This window comes from Antechinus flavipes, chromosome 1 (assembly GCF_016432865.1).
Source record: "Antechinus flavipes isolate AdamAnt ecotype Samford, QLD, Australia chromosome 1, AdamAnt_v2, whole genome shotgun sequence".
NCBI lineage: Eukaryota > Metazoa > Chordata > Mammalia > Dasyuromorphia > Dasyuridae > Antechinus > Antechinus flavipes.
The window spans coordinates 647,933,477-647,949,035 of NC_067398.1; the positions used below are offsets into that span (position 1 = coordinate 647,933,477).

The following is a 15,559-nucleotide window of genomic DNA, read 5'->3' on the forward strand; positions in this document are numbered from 1 at the left end:
TCCCCAGTATTAAACTTATGGACACCACTTGCCTTATGCAGCTCTCCCTTTTTAGAATCCCTCCAACCTCCTTTGAGTCCCTTCCCCTTTCTTGTACTTTCCCTTATTACTCTTTCCCTTTTCTTTTTTCCTCTCCCACTTTTTAATGAGGTGAGAGAAGTTTCTCTGTAAACCAGATATGTCATTTATTTTCTCTTTGAGCCAAATCTGATGAGAGTAAGATTCACACAATGTTCCTCCCCCTCTCTAAATTCCCTCAGATATGATAGTTTTCCTTTGTCTCTTCGTGGGATGTAGTTTCCCTCTTTTTATCTCCCCTTTTCAATTTTTCTGATACTATCCCCTTTCCCAATTTATACATGCACTCTTTATGTATGTCCATAATAGAAATACAGTTCTCAAGAGTTCTTTTTACCTTTTTCTGCTTCTCTTGAATCCTATGTAGAAGCCAAATTTTTTGTTTAGCTCTGGTTTTTTCATTAGAAACAAATGGAATTCACCTTCTTCATTAAATGTCCATCTTCTTCCCTGGAAGAAAATGCTCAGCTTAGCTGAAAAGTTTATTCTTGGCTTCATTCCAAGTTCTTTTGCCTTTCAGAATATCAGATTCCAGGCTCTTCTATCTTTTAATGTGGAAGCAGGTAGATCCTGAGTGATCCTTATTGTAGCTCCTCGGTATTTGAATTCTTTTTTTTCCTGGCTGCTTGTAACATTTTTTCCTTAGCCTGATAGTTCTGAAATTTAACCACAATATTCCTTGAAGTTTTTATTTTAGAGTCTCTTTCAGAAGGTGTTCGATGAATTCTTTCAATGCCTATTTTACCTTCTGATTCTATTACATCTGGGCAGTTCTCTTTTTTGCATCATAATTTTCAGGAAGTCCAAAAAAATCCTCAGATTATCTCTCCTAGATCTATTTTCCAGATCTGTTGTTTTTCTAATTAGGATATTTAACATTTTTTCCTTTTTTTTTTTTTTTTTTTTTTTTTTTTTTTTGGTTTTGCTTGACTAATTCTTGATGTCTCGATGAATCATTCATTTCTATTTGTTTGGTTCTGATTTTTAATGAGTTATTTTCTTCATTAGCTTTGTAAACTTCTTTTTGTATGTGTCCAATTGAGTTTTTAAATGAGTTGCTTTGCTCTATGAAATGTTTTTCCATTTCACTAATTTTTTATTTTTTTACTGAGTTATTTCTTTTTCCAATTCACAAATCCTACTTTTCTGGACATTCTTTACCTTTTCAAATTTATATTTCAGGAAGTTGTTTTCTTTTTCCACTTTATCAAAATTTTTTTAGTAAGTTATATGCTTTTTCTGTGCTCTCTTGCAGAGCGTCTCTTTCCTTTCCCTATTTTTCTTCTAGCTCTCACTTAAGATCTTTTATAGTTTCTTCTAGGAGAGTCTTGTGTGATGGGGACCACATTACATCCCCCTTTGGGGTTTTGTCTGAAGACTGTCTGCTATTAACCTCCTCGGGTTTGAAAACCTGCTCTCTTTCTATATAGAAGGTATCAATGTTTAGAGTTTGCTTGGCTTTTTTACTCATTTTTTTTTTTTAAGACTTTAGGGTCTGCCTTCAGGGCAAGGAGGTTACCAGCTTCCTCTGCAGAACCGGTATAGATAATATGGATAGTAGTTGTCCAGCAAAGGGACTGCTAGGAGCAACAGAGCTACGGCAGTGCTCTGGGAATAGCCCCACACAAAGGAAGTGTCTCTGCCCTGGGAAGCGAGGCAGTGGTGTGGAAGTTCTACTGCCCTTTGCAGAGCTCCCCCTCCCCCTCAAGCAGAGCTTCCCCCCGCCCTCCCCTCCCCACTCCCCCTCCCCGCTGTTCTGATTTGTGACTACCCTGGGCAAAAGCCCCCTGCTGCAGAATGCAGCTGCACAGCTGTGCTGTGGTCTGTGCTGAGTCACTTCCAATGCTGGGTGGGTGTAGCCAGATCCTGTTAGATACTGGCGTTTTGGGGGGTTCCTTTTACCTTTGTCATTTGTGTAACTTCTCTGCTGATCTACTGCCTTGCAACTAAAGCAGAGCAGACAACCTATGGTAGAATCCTCCCTGCAAATTCTCCATCCATGGAGACCAGCCCGGCCCTGATCTGCTCAGTGTGTTAGCCTCTGTGTTCTCCCTCCCTGCCTGCACTGGCCTGTTCCTGCTGATCAGGACAAACCTTTTCTGGCAATCTTCCAGATTATCTTTAGTTGGTATTTTGTGCTACTCCCAATGTTTGTGGATTTTACCAGTCAAGCACTATTTCTGAGGCTGAATTTGGTAATTCGTAGTACGGGTAGAAGAGGAGGTTAGAATGATACGTGTGTCTTCTCCATCATCTTGGGTCCGCCCCACATGACCGGTTTTGTAATGGAAATACCACTATCTACAAAATAATTTTTTGTTATAATTTCTGTTTTCATGTGACTTGTCAGTGATGAACTTTAAAGTAACAGACTTAAGCTTTAGGAGACAATGGATTGGTCACCTATGGAATAATACATATGTGAATTTAATTTTACTTTGTACTTAGATTTATATTTGTACTTTGATTTGATCTTGATATTGTACTTGAAGTATACTAGAAATTTGATTTTTATATCTGGTGCACAGGACAGAAGTTCTAAAATGTTAAAATCTGAGTTTTAGAAATCCAATATCTTTGATACTAACAATCTTATAGCAACTATACTTAGGCTAGTTTTCCAAATGATTCTAAAATTTGGGCTGTATTTGACAACTAGTCTGTCTGTTACTTTTCATACTGTCATTGTTTTCCTGACTGCTTGTGATTTCATGTAGGAGATCTGAATTTAACATACAAGAAAGAAGTCACAATCCATTTTTTTGTACCTGATGATTATTAAACACTTGAGTTTGATTTATTGCGGGGGGGAATCTCAATATATTAAAAATATTAAAGTAGAAAAAGATGATAATGATCTAAAAGTGGGAAGTTAGAAACTGGAAATATTTTAAAGAACAAGTTTTGTTTTGGATTTTTTTTTAATTTCACAATGATTAGATTAAACTAGTGCAGGGAATCAAAAATAGATTACTATTTTGGTAGGATTTTTAAGATTAAAAAGGGTTTTCCTAACAGTAACTCTTTGTGGTATGTAAAAATGTCATTACCTCAATTTTATTGATGAAGAAACTGAAGTTCAGTGAACTTCACTTCAGTGAATCAGTGAAGTTAATTGATTGTTTAATATAATTTTAGATAGTAAGTACAGTTGTCATGGTAATCTTAAGCTGACTCTAGACCCTGACTTTTAACATTAAACTACATGTTGCCTACAATGGCATAATAATGACTCTGTGTAAAAGTCTAAATGGTCTGTATTTTCACCTTAAATAAAGTAGCAACAGCCATTTCCTGGCCCTGAATCAAGGATTTTCCTTTTACTCTCCATCCATAAATTTTCTGTTCACTTTATTGCATCTGGATCCTATGAAGAGCATTTGAAAAGATGAGACCTTGTTTTAGGGGAACTTAAGAATGACAGGAAGAGAGACTAGAGAGGATACTGCTACTTTCTTTTATAAGATTGGGATTGCATATGACCTTTTTTTGAGGAGACCAAATTCTTTCCTTTTAACAAAAGAGGAAAAGATTACCAACCTATCAAGTGTCATTGTTCATCACTATAGTACCAGACATAGTACCTTGGTGGCTTGTTGAATATAATGGTGAAATGTTAGAATGAATAGTTTCTATTTAGTTTGTTAGAATTAAATTTCTTGATACGAAGATCTTTCTTTTTGGATGCCTACTGTATTGTACTGTGTCAGAGGCTATTATTGAGAAAATCCAAATTTTTGTCATTAGAAAGCCTTCACTACCTTTGAGTCTGTTTTACTTTGGTAAGATTGGTTGTTCTTTGTTGGCTGAAAGAAAAATGAGCTTCCTTTGGTTTCTAAGTCACAAAATAAAAATGATTTCTCCCTCCTCCCCTATAACTGAAGTTTTTAGTTTTCTTTTTGGAGCTTAGGAGCAGAAATCTGAAAATTTGTGTAAAGATACTTTTTTTTTTCCTTATACAGCTCGTCACCCTCCTATTTGATGGTGAAAGCCTAAGGATGAGTCAGTGAGGTCCCACTGATTGCTGTGGTAACAGACTGAAATGTCCCAAACTCAGGATTACGATTGCCGGAGTCATAATACTGATATACAGGATCCTAGGAGTTCTGGATCAAGTGCCAGGTAAGGAAAGGGGAAGGGGAAGGAGGAGAAATCCACATCAGTTTTTCTGGAATATGTGATCAAGTATATTATTTTAATTTTAAATAATTCTTTTATTTATATTTTTTGCATATTAGCTTTTAATATATTGAGTGTCAGCATTATTGTTCCTGGGTTTGTTTGGTTTTTTTCCCTATTAAGAAGATGATCTTTATACTGAAAAAGGTAAACCAAAAAAAAATTATTAAAAGGAAATTGAAAATCATAATAAATGAGAGAATAGTATGCAAAATCCTGTCTGCCTTCATTGAGTATAAAGCAGCCATGCTGGATAAAGTATATTGAAAATATTTGTATCTGTAAGTATTTAAGGTCTATTAAAAAATTGAGACAGCAGGAGAGAACATTTTCTGAAAACTTTAAACATAAGTCTCCAGAAAAATTGTTGAACCAGATGACTAAACAGATGGTTTTGGAACAGTTAAAAAGAGATAGAGTGATCACTAAGAGACTACATGAGTCAGAAAAAGATATTTCAGTTTCTTTTTGTTTTTTCTTTTAACAGGATTACTAAATTGATAACCATACAAATATAAAATCTCAGAATTAGAAAGTACCTCAGTCATCAGCTGGATCATAAGTTCATAGTTTCAGAGCTGAAAGAAAATTTAATGATCATCAATTCCAAATTCCTCATTTTACTGATTTAAAAATTTCATTTCAGAAAAGGTTCACTTAAAAGCTTACCTAAAGTCAACAGCAAGTAATTGTCTGAGGCAAGATTTGAACACAAGTCTTTTTGTCTCCAAGTTCAGCACCATCAACTATGCTACACTGACTTGAAGTCTAACATATCTTTGTAATACTCCTTATAAGTGAAATTTTAATCCCTGCTTGAAAGGGGAAATTTCATCACCTCTCTTTGTAATCAGTTCTACTTTTCTGGCAGTTCTGATTTTTGATTTTGTTTTTTTTCCTTCTCACATTGAACTGGTCTGTTTTCTGAGACCAAACAAAATAAATTTAATTCTTCATGATTGACAGCTAAAAATACTTAGTTCAGTTATTTTTTAGAGGCATTGTGATGTTATGGAAAGAATACTGAATTGGGAAATAGAGAATCTGAGTTTTGATCACTTCCTTACTTTTTAAATAACTTGTTGCCTCATATTATTTTTCTGAGACTTGTTTTCTTTTGTAACAATGAAGTACTTGAACTGGATCATCTTTAACTTCCCTTCCTATTCTACATTCTGTGATTCCATACTAACCTTATGTCTTTTCTTCATGTTAAATATCCTTAATTTCTTCAGCTAACCCTTATAAAGTATAGTTTTATGTTTCATCACTGTCTTGTTTACCCTTTTTTAAACATAATTCATCTTGTCAGTAACTTTCTTCAAATATGGTGGCCATTTCAAATATGTTTTGACCAGGGTATATGAGTTTTGATTATCACTTCAATTGTACGTTTTTTGTTCTAGACACTATTTCAATTACTATTGATTTGATAGTTTGGACTGTTGTGTACCTGTAGTTTACTCAGGTTTTAACAAGGAATTTGATGATCTTTCATATCCTTGTAGACAAGATAGGTAAGGTGGGTTATAATAGACCCCTAAAAGGACAGAATTCTAAGGTAATTTAAAATCCCTCTCAGCTGGGAGGGATCTTAGGCAGCATATGATGCTCCCTGTACCTGAACAAAAGTTCTCTCAAATTAAAAATAGAAAACACAAATTGAGGCTAAGAGAACTTTAGTGGTGTGGCCAAAGTTTCATGGCTGATAATTGGGAAACTCAGGCATAAACTCCAATTTTCTGACTTCATATCCAGAGAATATGGTAAAGGAGAATTAAAATTATCAACATGAAAATCATACATCCACAAACTTCTGTCACAAAAATAAGACATTAGTACTTTACCAAAAATATAAATACTTTATTCCAAATGAGAAATAACAACATAGTTATATTAGAAGTGGTTAGGGAAAAGAGTAGTGTCTAGCTTTAGCCACACCCTTAAATATCAAAAAGATATTTCATTCTTTTATAGGATTCTCCAAAATGAGTTTCTAGTAGCTTCTTGTCTAACCTCTGTTTGAGGAAGCCATCACTTGTTAATGCCAGAATTGAGATAGAAATTCATGTTTTCTGATTCCTATTCCAACATTCTTTATTCCATATATATGGGTCAATTTAAAGCTGTAATAATAGAATTATACAAACTAATGCAGAGTCAAGTGAGCAGCAGAATCTCTAGAGAATAGTTGAAGTATTAGCAGCAGCATTGTAAATGGAATTAATTGGAAGCTAAAGAACTTAAATCATTTTGATGAGCATATGCAGCTTCAAAACACCAGTGGTAAAATGTTATTTCTACCTCTTTGAGAAAATGTTAAGAGTTTTAGGTTTAGAATGATATGTATTTTTTAAAGATCTAATAGAATGAATTAAATTTTTTTAATAATAATAGCTTTTTAAAAAAATTCATGTAGAGTGTGCATGTTTTATAACATTCACACTTAAAAAACCTTATGTTCCAAATTTTTCTCCCTCCCTTTCCCCCCAGACAACAAGTATTCTAATATAGGTTAAACATGTGCAATTCTTCTAAACATTTACACATTTATCATGCTGCGCAAGAAAAATCAGATCAAAATGGGGAAGAAAGGAGAAAGAAAAAAAGAAGCAAGCAAAGAACAACTATCAAAAAAGGGGAAAATATTATATTGTAATCTGCCTTCAGTTCCTACAGTCCTGTCTTTGGGTGCAGATGGCGCTCTTTATTACAAGTCTATTGGAATTGGCCTGAATTACCTCATTATTGAAAAGAGCCCAAATCCATAAGATTTGATCATCTTTTAATTTTGCTATTGCTGTGTACAATGTTCTCCTGGTTCTACTAGTTTCAATTAGCCTCAGTTCATGTAAGTCTCTCCAGGCCTTTCTGAAATCAGCCTGTTCATCATTTCTTACAGAATAATAATATTTCATAACATTCATATATCATAATTTATTCATCCATTCCCCAGTTGATGGGCATCCCCTCAGTTTCCAGTTCCTTGCCACTACAGAAAAGGCTGCTATAAATATTTTGCATAGGTGGGTCCTTTTCCCTTTTTTATGATCTCTTTGGGATACAAACCCAGTAGAAACACTGCTGGATCAAAGGGTAATATCACAGTGTAATAGATCTTTGGTTATAGTTCCAAATTACTCTCCAAAATAGTTGGATCATTTCACAACTTTACCAACAATGCATTAATTAGTGTCCCAGTTTTCCCACATCCCCTCCAACATTTGGCATTATCTTTTCCTGTCATCTTAGCCAATCTGAGAGATATATAGTGGTACCTCAGAGTTTTCTTAATTTGCATTTCTCTGGTCAATAGTGATTCAGAGCATTTATTTATATGACTAGAAATAGTTTAAATTTCTTCATCTGAAATTCATTCTTTCATCTGAAAATTGTCTGTTCATATCCCTTGATCATTTATCAATTGGAGAATGGCTTGTCTTATAAATTTGAGACAATGAGGCCTTTATCAGAATACTGGGATATAAAATTTCCCCCCAATTTTCTACTTCCCTTCTAATCTTGTCTTGCATTGCTTTTGTTTGTACAAAACCTTTTTAATTTAATATAATCAAAATTATCCACTTTGTATTTCATAGTGTTCCTTAGTTCTTCTTTGGCCATAAATTTCTTCCTTCTCCTCAGATTGATTGTTTCTTATAGAATAGTAATATGCCATTTAATTCACATACTATTAACTTATTCAGCCATTCTCCAGCTGATGGACATTTATTTCCTTGCTAGTACAAAAAGAATTGCCACAAACCTTTTTGAATTTTTTCCTCTTTTTTGTGATCTCTGAGATATATAGACCCAGTAGAGACATTGCTGCATCAAGAGGTATGCACAAGGGCATAATTCCAAATTGCTCTCAAATGGTTGGATAGTTCAGAACACCAATAATTTATTAATGTCCCAGGTTTTGTACATCTTTATTTATCATTATCATTTTATCATTATCTTTTAGAATGAAATTTGTAGTAGCAATAAATATAAAATACTGAATTTTGGGGATCAGCCAATCCAACAGGTTTGCTTATCTAATTTGGAAGAGAAATGGCTTGATACCATGAAAAAAAGCCTTAGGAATTTTAGTAAACTGAAAGCAGGAATTGAGGCAAAAATGATCTTAATGTCTTCTCCCCCTTATTTATATTTCTCAATCCAATCTACTTTAACAAGAAGAGGGTGGGGGGGGGAAATGCCTAAAAACTCACTTTGCTGCAAATTAAGACAACTCTGAAATATCACTACAGACCTGTCAGATTGGCTAAGATGACAGGAAAAAATAATGATGAATGTTGGAGGGGATGCAGGAAAACTGGGACACTGATGCATTGTTGGTGGAGTTGTGAACAAATCCAACCATTCTGGAAAGCAATCTGGAATTATGCCAAAAAAAAATTATCAAATGTGCATACCTTTTGATTCAGCAGTGTTACTACTGGGCTTATATCCTGGAGAGATCTTAAAGGAGGGAAAGGAACCTGTATGTGCAAGAATGTTTGTGGCAGTCCTGTTTATAGTGGCCAGAAACTGGAACATGAATGGATGCCCATCAGTTGGAGAATGGTTGGGTAAATTGTGGTATATGAATGTCATGGGAATATTATTATTCTGTAAGAAATGACCAGCGGATTAATACAGAGAGGATTGGCGAGACTTGAATGAACTGATGCTAAGTAAAATGAGCAGAACTAAGAGATTATTATATACTTCAACAATGATACTGTATGAGAATGTATTCTGATGGACGTGGATTTCTTTGACAAAGAGAAGATCTAACTCAATTTCAATTGATCAAGGATGGACAGAAGCAGTTACACCCAAAGAAAGAACAGTGGGAAATGAATGTAAACTGTTTGCATTTTTGTTTTTCTTCCTGGGTTATTTTTACCTTCTGAATCCAATTCTTCTTGTGCAACAAGAGAAGTGTTTGGTTCTGCACACATATATTGTATCTAGGATATACTGTGACATATTTAACATGTATAGGACTGCTTGCCATCTGGGGAAGGGGGTGGAGGGAGGGAGGGGAAAAGTCAGAACAAAAGTGATTGCAAGGATAACATTGTAAAAAATTACTCAGCCATGGGTTCTGTCAATAAAAAGTTATAATTATTAAAAAAAATTTTAAAAACTCACTTTGCAGGGGAGACACCTTTCATTTCTAGGCATGATAAAAGCAACACAGATTTGTTTTACTTGGCTATAATTTGGTTACAATAGAGGACTTTTATTTGGCTGGGTGAATCAGCTGATAATAGTGATTGGGGTGGGGGAAGTGGCATGAAAAAAGAAAAGAATATTAATGAAACATTTAAAACATACTGAGAGAAGACCAGACTGTGCTGTATAAGAGTTTGGTATTTGTCCATGTTAGTTTTAATTTAATGACTGTGGTTGATGTGTTTTTGACTTGTTTTTTTGAATATTTTGTCTATAAATTCCATTTAAGATTGAAGGTGGTATCTTTCTGGTTTCATTTATAATTCAGTTTTCTGGCCTATTTAACATATAGACAGGTATATGTTTGTTGATTTCATGGTTCATAATAATTTTTCAAGTCTATTTTAATAATAGAACCTAATAAATAGAATTTAATGAATAATTGTCAAAATTAACGAGTGTTAATGATGTATTAAAGTCTTTGCTTTTTAATCCTGTTCAATTAAGACTTTATAAATGCTTTGGATGAAGAAATGTATAGTATATCTATCTATTTTAGATCTGTAGTCTCAAAAATATTATAAATGGCTGTAACATTGTATTGAATTTAATGCCTTGAGTTTTAATAGTTATAAACATTCCATTACTTTCATATATCAACCATTCCCCAACTGATGGCCATCCACTCAATTTTCAATTCCTTGCTAATATAAAAAGAACTGCTACAAACATTTTTGCCCATGTGGATCCTTTTCCATCTTTTATGATTTCTTTGGGATATATGCCCAGTAGAAACACTGCTGGATCAAAGAATATGCACAGTTTGATAGCCCTTTGGGCATAGTTCCAAATTGTTCTCCAGGATGTTTGGTTCAGTTCACAACTTCACTAACAATGCATTATTGTTTCCATTTTCCCATATTCCCTTCAACATTTATCATGATCTTTTCCTGTCATCTTAGCTGATTTGTACTTCTCACTTTCTACTGCTGCTTCCCTACTGATTAGAGATGCCTTTTTTTTATATCCTAATGTTTCTCCCATCTTCAGAAATCCTCACTTGATCCATCTGTCCTTATTAGCTATCATGCCATATCTCTTCTCCCTTTTGTAGTTAAAAATTCTTTCTTGGAGGCCTCATTAACTTCTCAAACATTAGTTTCATGTGACAAGGGGAGCCTGAAACTGAAGTGGGATCCTGAAACTTTCTCCTTGAAGGAGTTTCAGAGAATGAGTTTTGTCCTGGTCAGGGAACCAAATGATGAGGTTAGTGGCAGGTTTGGGGTTCACAGAACCAAATGAAGACGTTTGGGGTTGTGTCCTCAAATGATGACGTTCAGCACAGGGTACTCTCAATTCTCCTAGGATTCAGCACAGGGCAGGAAGTTGTGGGAACCCCTTCTGGCGGCACAGAGGTCCTTTCTAAAGGAATTTACAAACCCGAAATTATTGGCATTGGGAAGTCAACCTTTGCTATGAATGAATAGAAAAACTGAATTCCTAAGTGGCAGGATCCTGATGGAGAAGTAAAATTTCTTGCAGAGAAATCCTGACAGAGTGGTATAAAGTCTTGGTAAGGAAATGCATGAGGAAGAGATAAAGAGGGGGTAACACTGAAAGAGAATATCATTTCAGCAGGCAGAGGGTTGTAGCTTATGCCAAGTGGGGGGCTGGGGTGAGGGAGAGGAATGTTAGGTCCTCTGCAAGGACGGAGCCCTACCTTGGCTAGAAACTATGGGGTTGCTCTTAATAGGGGCTGGATGAAGTTTATTTTTTTTGTTTTGCTGGATGAAGTTTGAGCTGGTATCAGAATAGAAAATCTTGGAATTGAATGAGTGCCTCTGGGCTAATTTCCAATTCAATAGGGAGCTTGATCACTAGTGAGTGTTATCAGTGGGGATGGTATCCATCTCAGGATAACAGAATGAAGCTGTTTATCCTTTTTCCCTCCAGTGGGGTCTTTTACAGAGGCCAGAATTCAAGGAGACTTTCTCCTTGGAGTTTCAGAGTCCCCCTTCAGTTTCAGGCTCCCCTCATTATATGGATGACTCCAAAATCATTTCCTTAGTGATGGGCTACCATTTTTTGAGTTTCCCATTTCAGTAATTAAAGTATTGATCATTAACACCTTATTATCTGCTCTTAGTCCTTGCTCTTCTGGCTTCCTGGATTGAGCACACCCAATCTACCTAAAGACCACCCTCAATTCATCTGGAGATTATTTCCTTACCCTTGGATTACAGAATTAACATATCTATGTTTGAAAGCTGTATAAGTGTATCTCCTTGCTTCAGTCTCTTTTCTGGATTCTTAGAATTCAGTCTACTTAGTAATGGTGTTACATTGCTTTTAATAAAATCTTTGCCCCTTGACTAGGATAAAAATTAGTCATAATAACTTCTGCTCCTATTTCATATACAGTCAAGTTTTATTGAATCTGCCTCTCAAGTCTTTCCTGTTTCTTTTTTTTCTCTATTCCCACTTTTCCCACCTGCTTGAATTAATGACAATAGTAATTAGTCTTCCCAGCTCCCTTTTGTTCCATGCTCTCTCCATTCCTCTCCCCTCCTCTTTCCCTCCTACCCCTGCCCAGTGTTTCCTTCTCCCCCACCTAACTGATTTTCCTTATTCTTGTATCTGGTGTGTCACTCTTGTCTTCAGTGACTTCTTATCTACTGAATTGCTTAAATTCATCACTATTCAAAATGTAATATCATCTTATATTTATTTCCAGCCTGGTCTCACACAATTCCTGTCTAGATATGATATATTTTGTTTCACATTTATTTTATTTCTCTGTTCTGGGTAGATGCCCTCTATGTTGCAGGCACCTGCCCTCCCTCATTGCAATATCTATTGAAATCCTCTCTTTATAACTTTCCTCAAATATCATCTCTACAGTGGTCTGATCAGAAACATCCTTTTTATATCAGTTCCTCATTTGTGAAATGAAACAGTTGGACTAGATGAACCCTTAAGTTCTGCTCAAGCTGAAAGTTTATGACTCTATTTTCAGACATTCCATCTGGTCACCCTTGAGAACAGGAACTATGTCAATTTTCATCTCTATCTTGCATTCAGTTTTGGTCCTTGAACATATATAATGAGACATTTAATTAGAGTTCTTTGAACTTAAGTTAAAAGGGTATCTCTTACTTCCCCCTTTTTCTATCTAATGCATATCATGAGATGAAGCAAGGTATAATGGAATGTTTACAATATGGAGTCAGAGAACTAGGTTCAAATCTCAGTTAAACAGATAAATTAGTACCTGTAAAATGAGAATAGCAGATTCAGTGGCTTCCAGTTTCTTTTCAAGGATGATTCTGTCACATAAAAGTAAAATGGAATCAACTCCTATGTTTTCTTTTACTTACACATATACATACATACATACATACGTACGTATATAATACATGGTTAGACTTTCCATATCTTATCTGAATCACTTATTCCATGTTCCTCATATCTTTAAACAGATAAATTTTTATTTTGTAACACTTTGGCTTTTAAATCAACATTGTGAGTCTATGCTGTCTTGATTGTTTGAATCAGTTAGTTTGAATAGACATAGCCTGGATCCAGCCTATGCTTCATTTGCATCTGACTAGTTGTCACCTTTCCATATAGTCTGCTGTTATGCACACTACTTCTATTCCTTTGAACCAGTTGTAAAGACTTGTAGAATATACTAAGAGAATGAGGAACCAAAAATAAGTAATTCCTGAATAAATTCACAAGTAAAATACCTAAAAGAAGAAATTTGGAATGAATGTCTGTCATAAATTACAGCTCTCAATACAGTAATAAAAATTTTACATATACATGTAAAATACATAGTGTATATAGTTTATCTAAAGAAGCACAGTTTTTAAGAGATTTGAAATGCAAAAATACTAAAGTAGAAGAAAGTTTCCCTCAAAAAAAGCAAAAGACGAAATATTAAAGGTATATGGTCAAATTATTCTGAAGACAAGCAACTTAAGAATTTTATATATCCTAGAAGAAAATGATTGGTCAAAAGAATGTTAAATAACAGATGGAACTAATACAGATTTGCCCAGAACTTCTGAATACAGTGAACTGAGCACCAATCAAAAGAATCCATAGGTCATCTCCATTGGACAGTGGGGAAGATTGGGTGAGAACTTCTTCTGTTCTAGATACCTACATTCATGAAACATTCCTTAAAACCCTACTCTTTATTACAGCACTCTGCTCTTTGGAGGAACTAGAATATTTAAATAAGACCACTCACAGATGATTGTAATGGAGAATATAAATAATAAGTCTGTTTAGTATAAAATAAATTAAGAGGACATCAACCAGAAAATATGTATTATCTACTCACTCTCTCTCTCTCTCTCTCTCTCTGTATGTATGTATATATATATATATATATATATATGTCTCTCTGTCTCTCTCTCATACACACACACACACTCTCATAAAGTATATAAATATATTTATATTATGTACATATATTTGGACAGTTGAGAATATTTGGACAGTTGAGTGCAATGGATAGAGTGTCAGGTCTTGAGTCAAGAAGACTCATTTTCATCTTCATGAGTTCAAAACTAGCCTCAGATGCGAGCTATATGAACCCTGGGCAAATCATTTAACCCTCTTTGCCTTGTTTTTTTCATCTGTTAATGAACTAGACCAGGAAATAGTAAACCATTATGTGTACTTTGCTAGGAATATTCCAAATAGGATCATGAAGAGTCAAACAGGAGTAAAAAAAAATGTCTGTATAACAAATTCATATTGATTTCTTTCTTTTAGCTTTTTAAATAGTAAATCACCTCAGAGGCAAGGATAATTTTTTTCATATATCCCCATTATAAGAAACTATATATATATTTAAATGCTGATAAATTAGACAATGATTTTTAAAATAGTGTTTCTAAACAAAATTTGCATTATTTCAAGTGGTAACAGATCTGTGAATTTAACACAGACCAAGATTTTTCTAAGCCTCAGATTTGCTGAGGCTAAATAATTGATAATCAATAATAATAATAACAACAACAACAATAATTATCCCTACCAGCCTTATCAGAACAATACTTTCCACATTTAATCTCAATTACCCCAGAAATGATTGTTGCTACACAAAACTTAATGGCTTTCTGGCTTAGTGGAACTTTCCCGAGGCATACAATTAACAATAGTATCAAAACAACTTTGAAAGACTTAGGAAGTCTGATTAGCATAGTGATATTGTTGTTAGGTTATTTCAATCATGTCTGACTCTTTGTGACCCTTTTTGGTTTTTTTGTTTTTTGGGGTTTTTTTGGAAAAAAATACTGGAGTGGTTTGCCATTTCCTTCTCTATCTTATGTTATAGATGAGGAATCTCTGAGGTAAATTGAATAAAGTAACTTTTCCAGGGTCATAGTGAAACCAGATTTGAACTTAGGAAAATGAGTCTGGATTCCATATACTCTGCCATCTAACTGCCCAACCATAATTCTAGAAGACTTTTAATGAAATATGTTGTCCATATCTAAGTATAGAGAGGTGGTGTTCTCAGAGTCTGGGTTTAGGCTTACGTTTTTGTTTATGCTTTTTAGACATAACCAGTGTAGAAGTTTGTTTCATGTGATTTTGTGTGCTTGTTTTGTTTTGTTTGGGGGGGGGGTGCTGCTTTTTTAGTAGGGGCAAAGAGAAAATTAGAAAGAGAGAATGGATATCTGAAAATAAAACAAAATTGAATTTTTAAAAATCTAAAACAATTTTTCTCTTATTTTTTCTAGTCTTCCCTATAATTTTCATTTATCAATCCTTTTTTTTGTTTGTTTTCTTGTGTCAAGTAGAAAAATTACTGTAGGTTTCTTCTATATGAAGATGTGTTCACTTTTTACCCCCATCTACCTTTTTCCACAAATTATCTTCATATATGTGATTACAATTCCCTGATTGAGTAGTTTCTTGCCTCAAGCAGTGGTATAAAGGAAGTAGTACTTTGAGAGGATTGGGGTTTGAATTCTGGCTGTACCATTTTATTGTAGTACTTTCAAATTACTACTAAAGTAGTAATTTAACTAATGTTAAATTAGTCCTTTGATCTCTCTGGACTTTACTTACCTCATCTGTATAATGTGCAGTTTGAAATAGTTTTTAGAAT

The 15,559-nt window shown here is 34.4% G+C and overlaps 1 protein-coding gene across 2 annotated transcripts in view; it reads left to right on the top strand.

The window, feature by feature from the left end:
• The window catches only part of ARHGAP39 (Rho GTPase activating protein 39), a 350,045-nt gene that overhangs the window by 109,657 nt on the left and 224,829 nt on the right, over nucleotides 1-15,559 (top strand). For both annotated transcript variants that reach the window (XM_051971244.1, XM_051971245.1), the window contains exon 3: nucleotides 4,041-4,200. In XM_051971244.1, coding sequence (XP_051827204.1) covers nucleotides 4,121-4,200 — 80 coding nt within the window. In that variant the 5' untranslated portion in view covers nucleotides 4,041-4,120. The remainder of the gene's footprint in view (nucleotides 1-4,040; nucleotides 4,201-15,559) is intronic.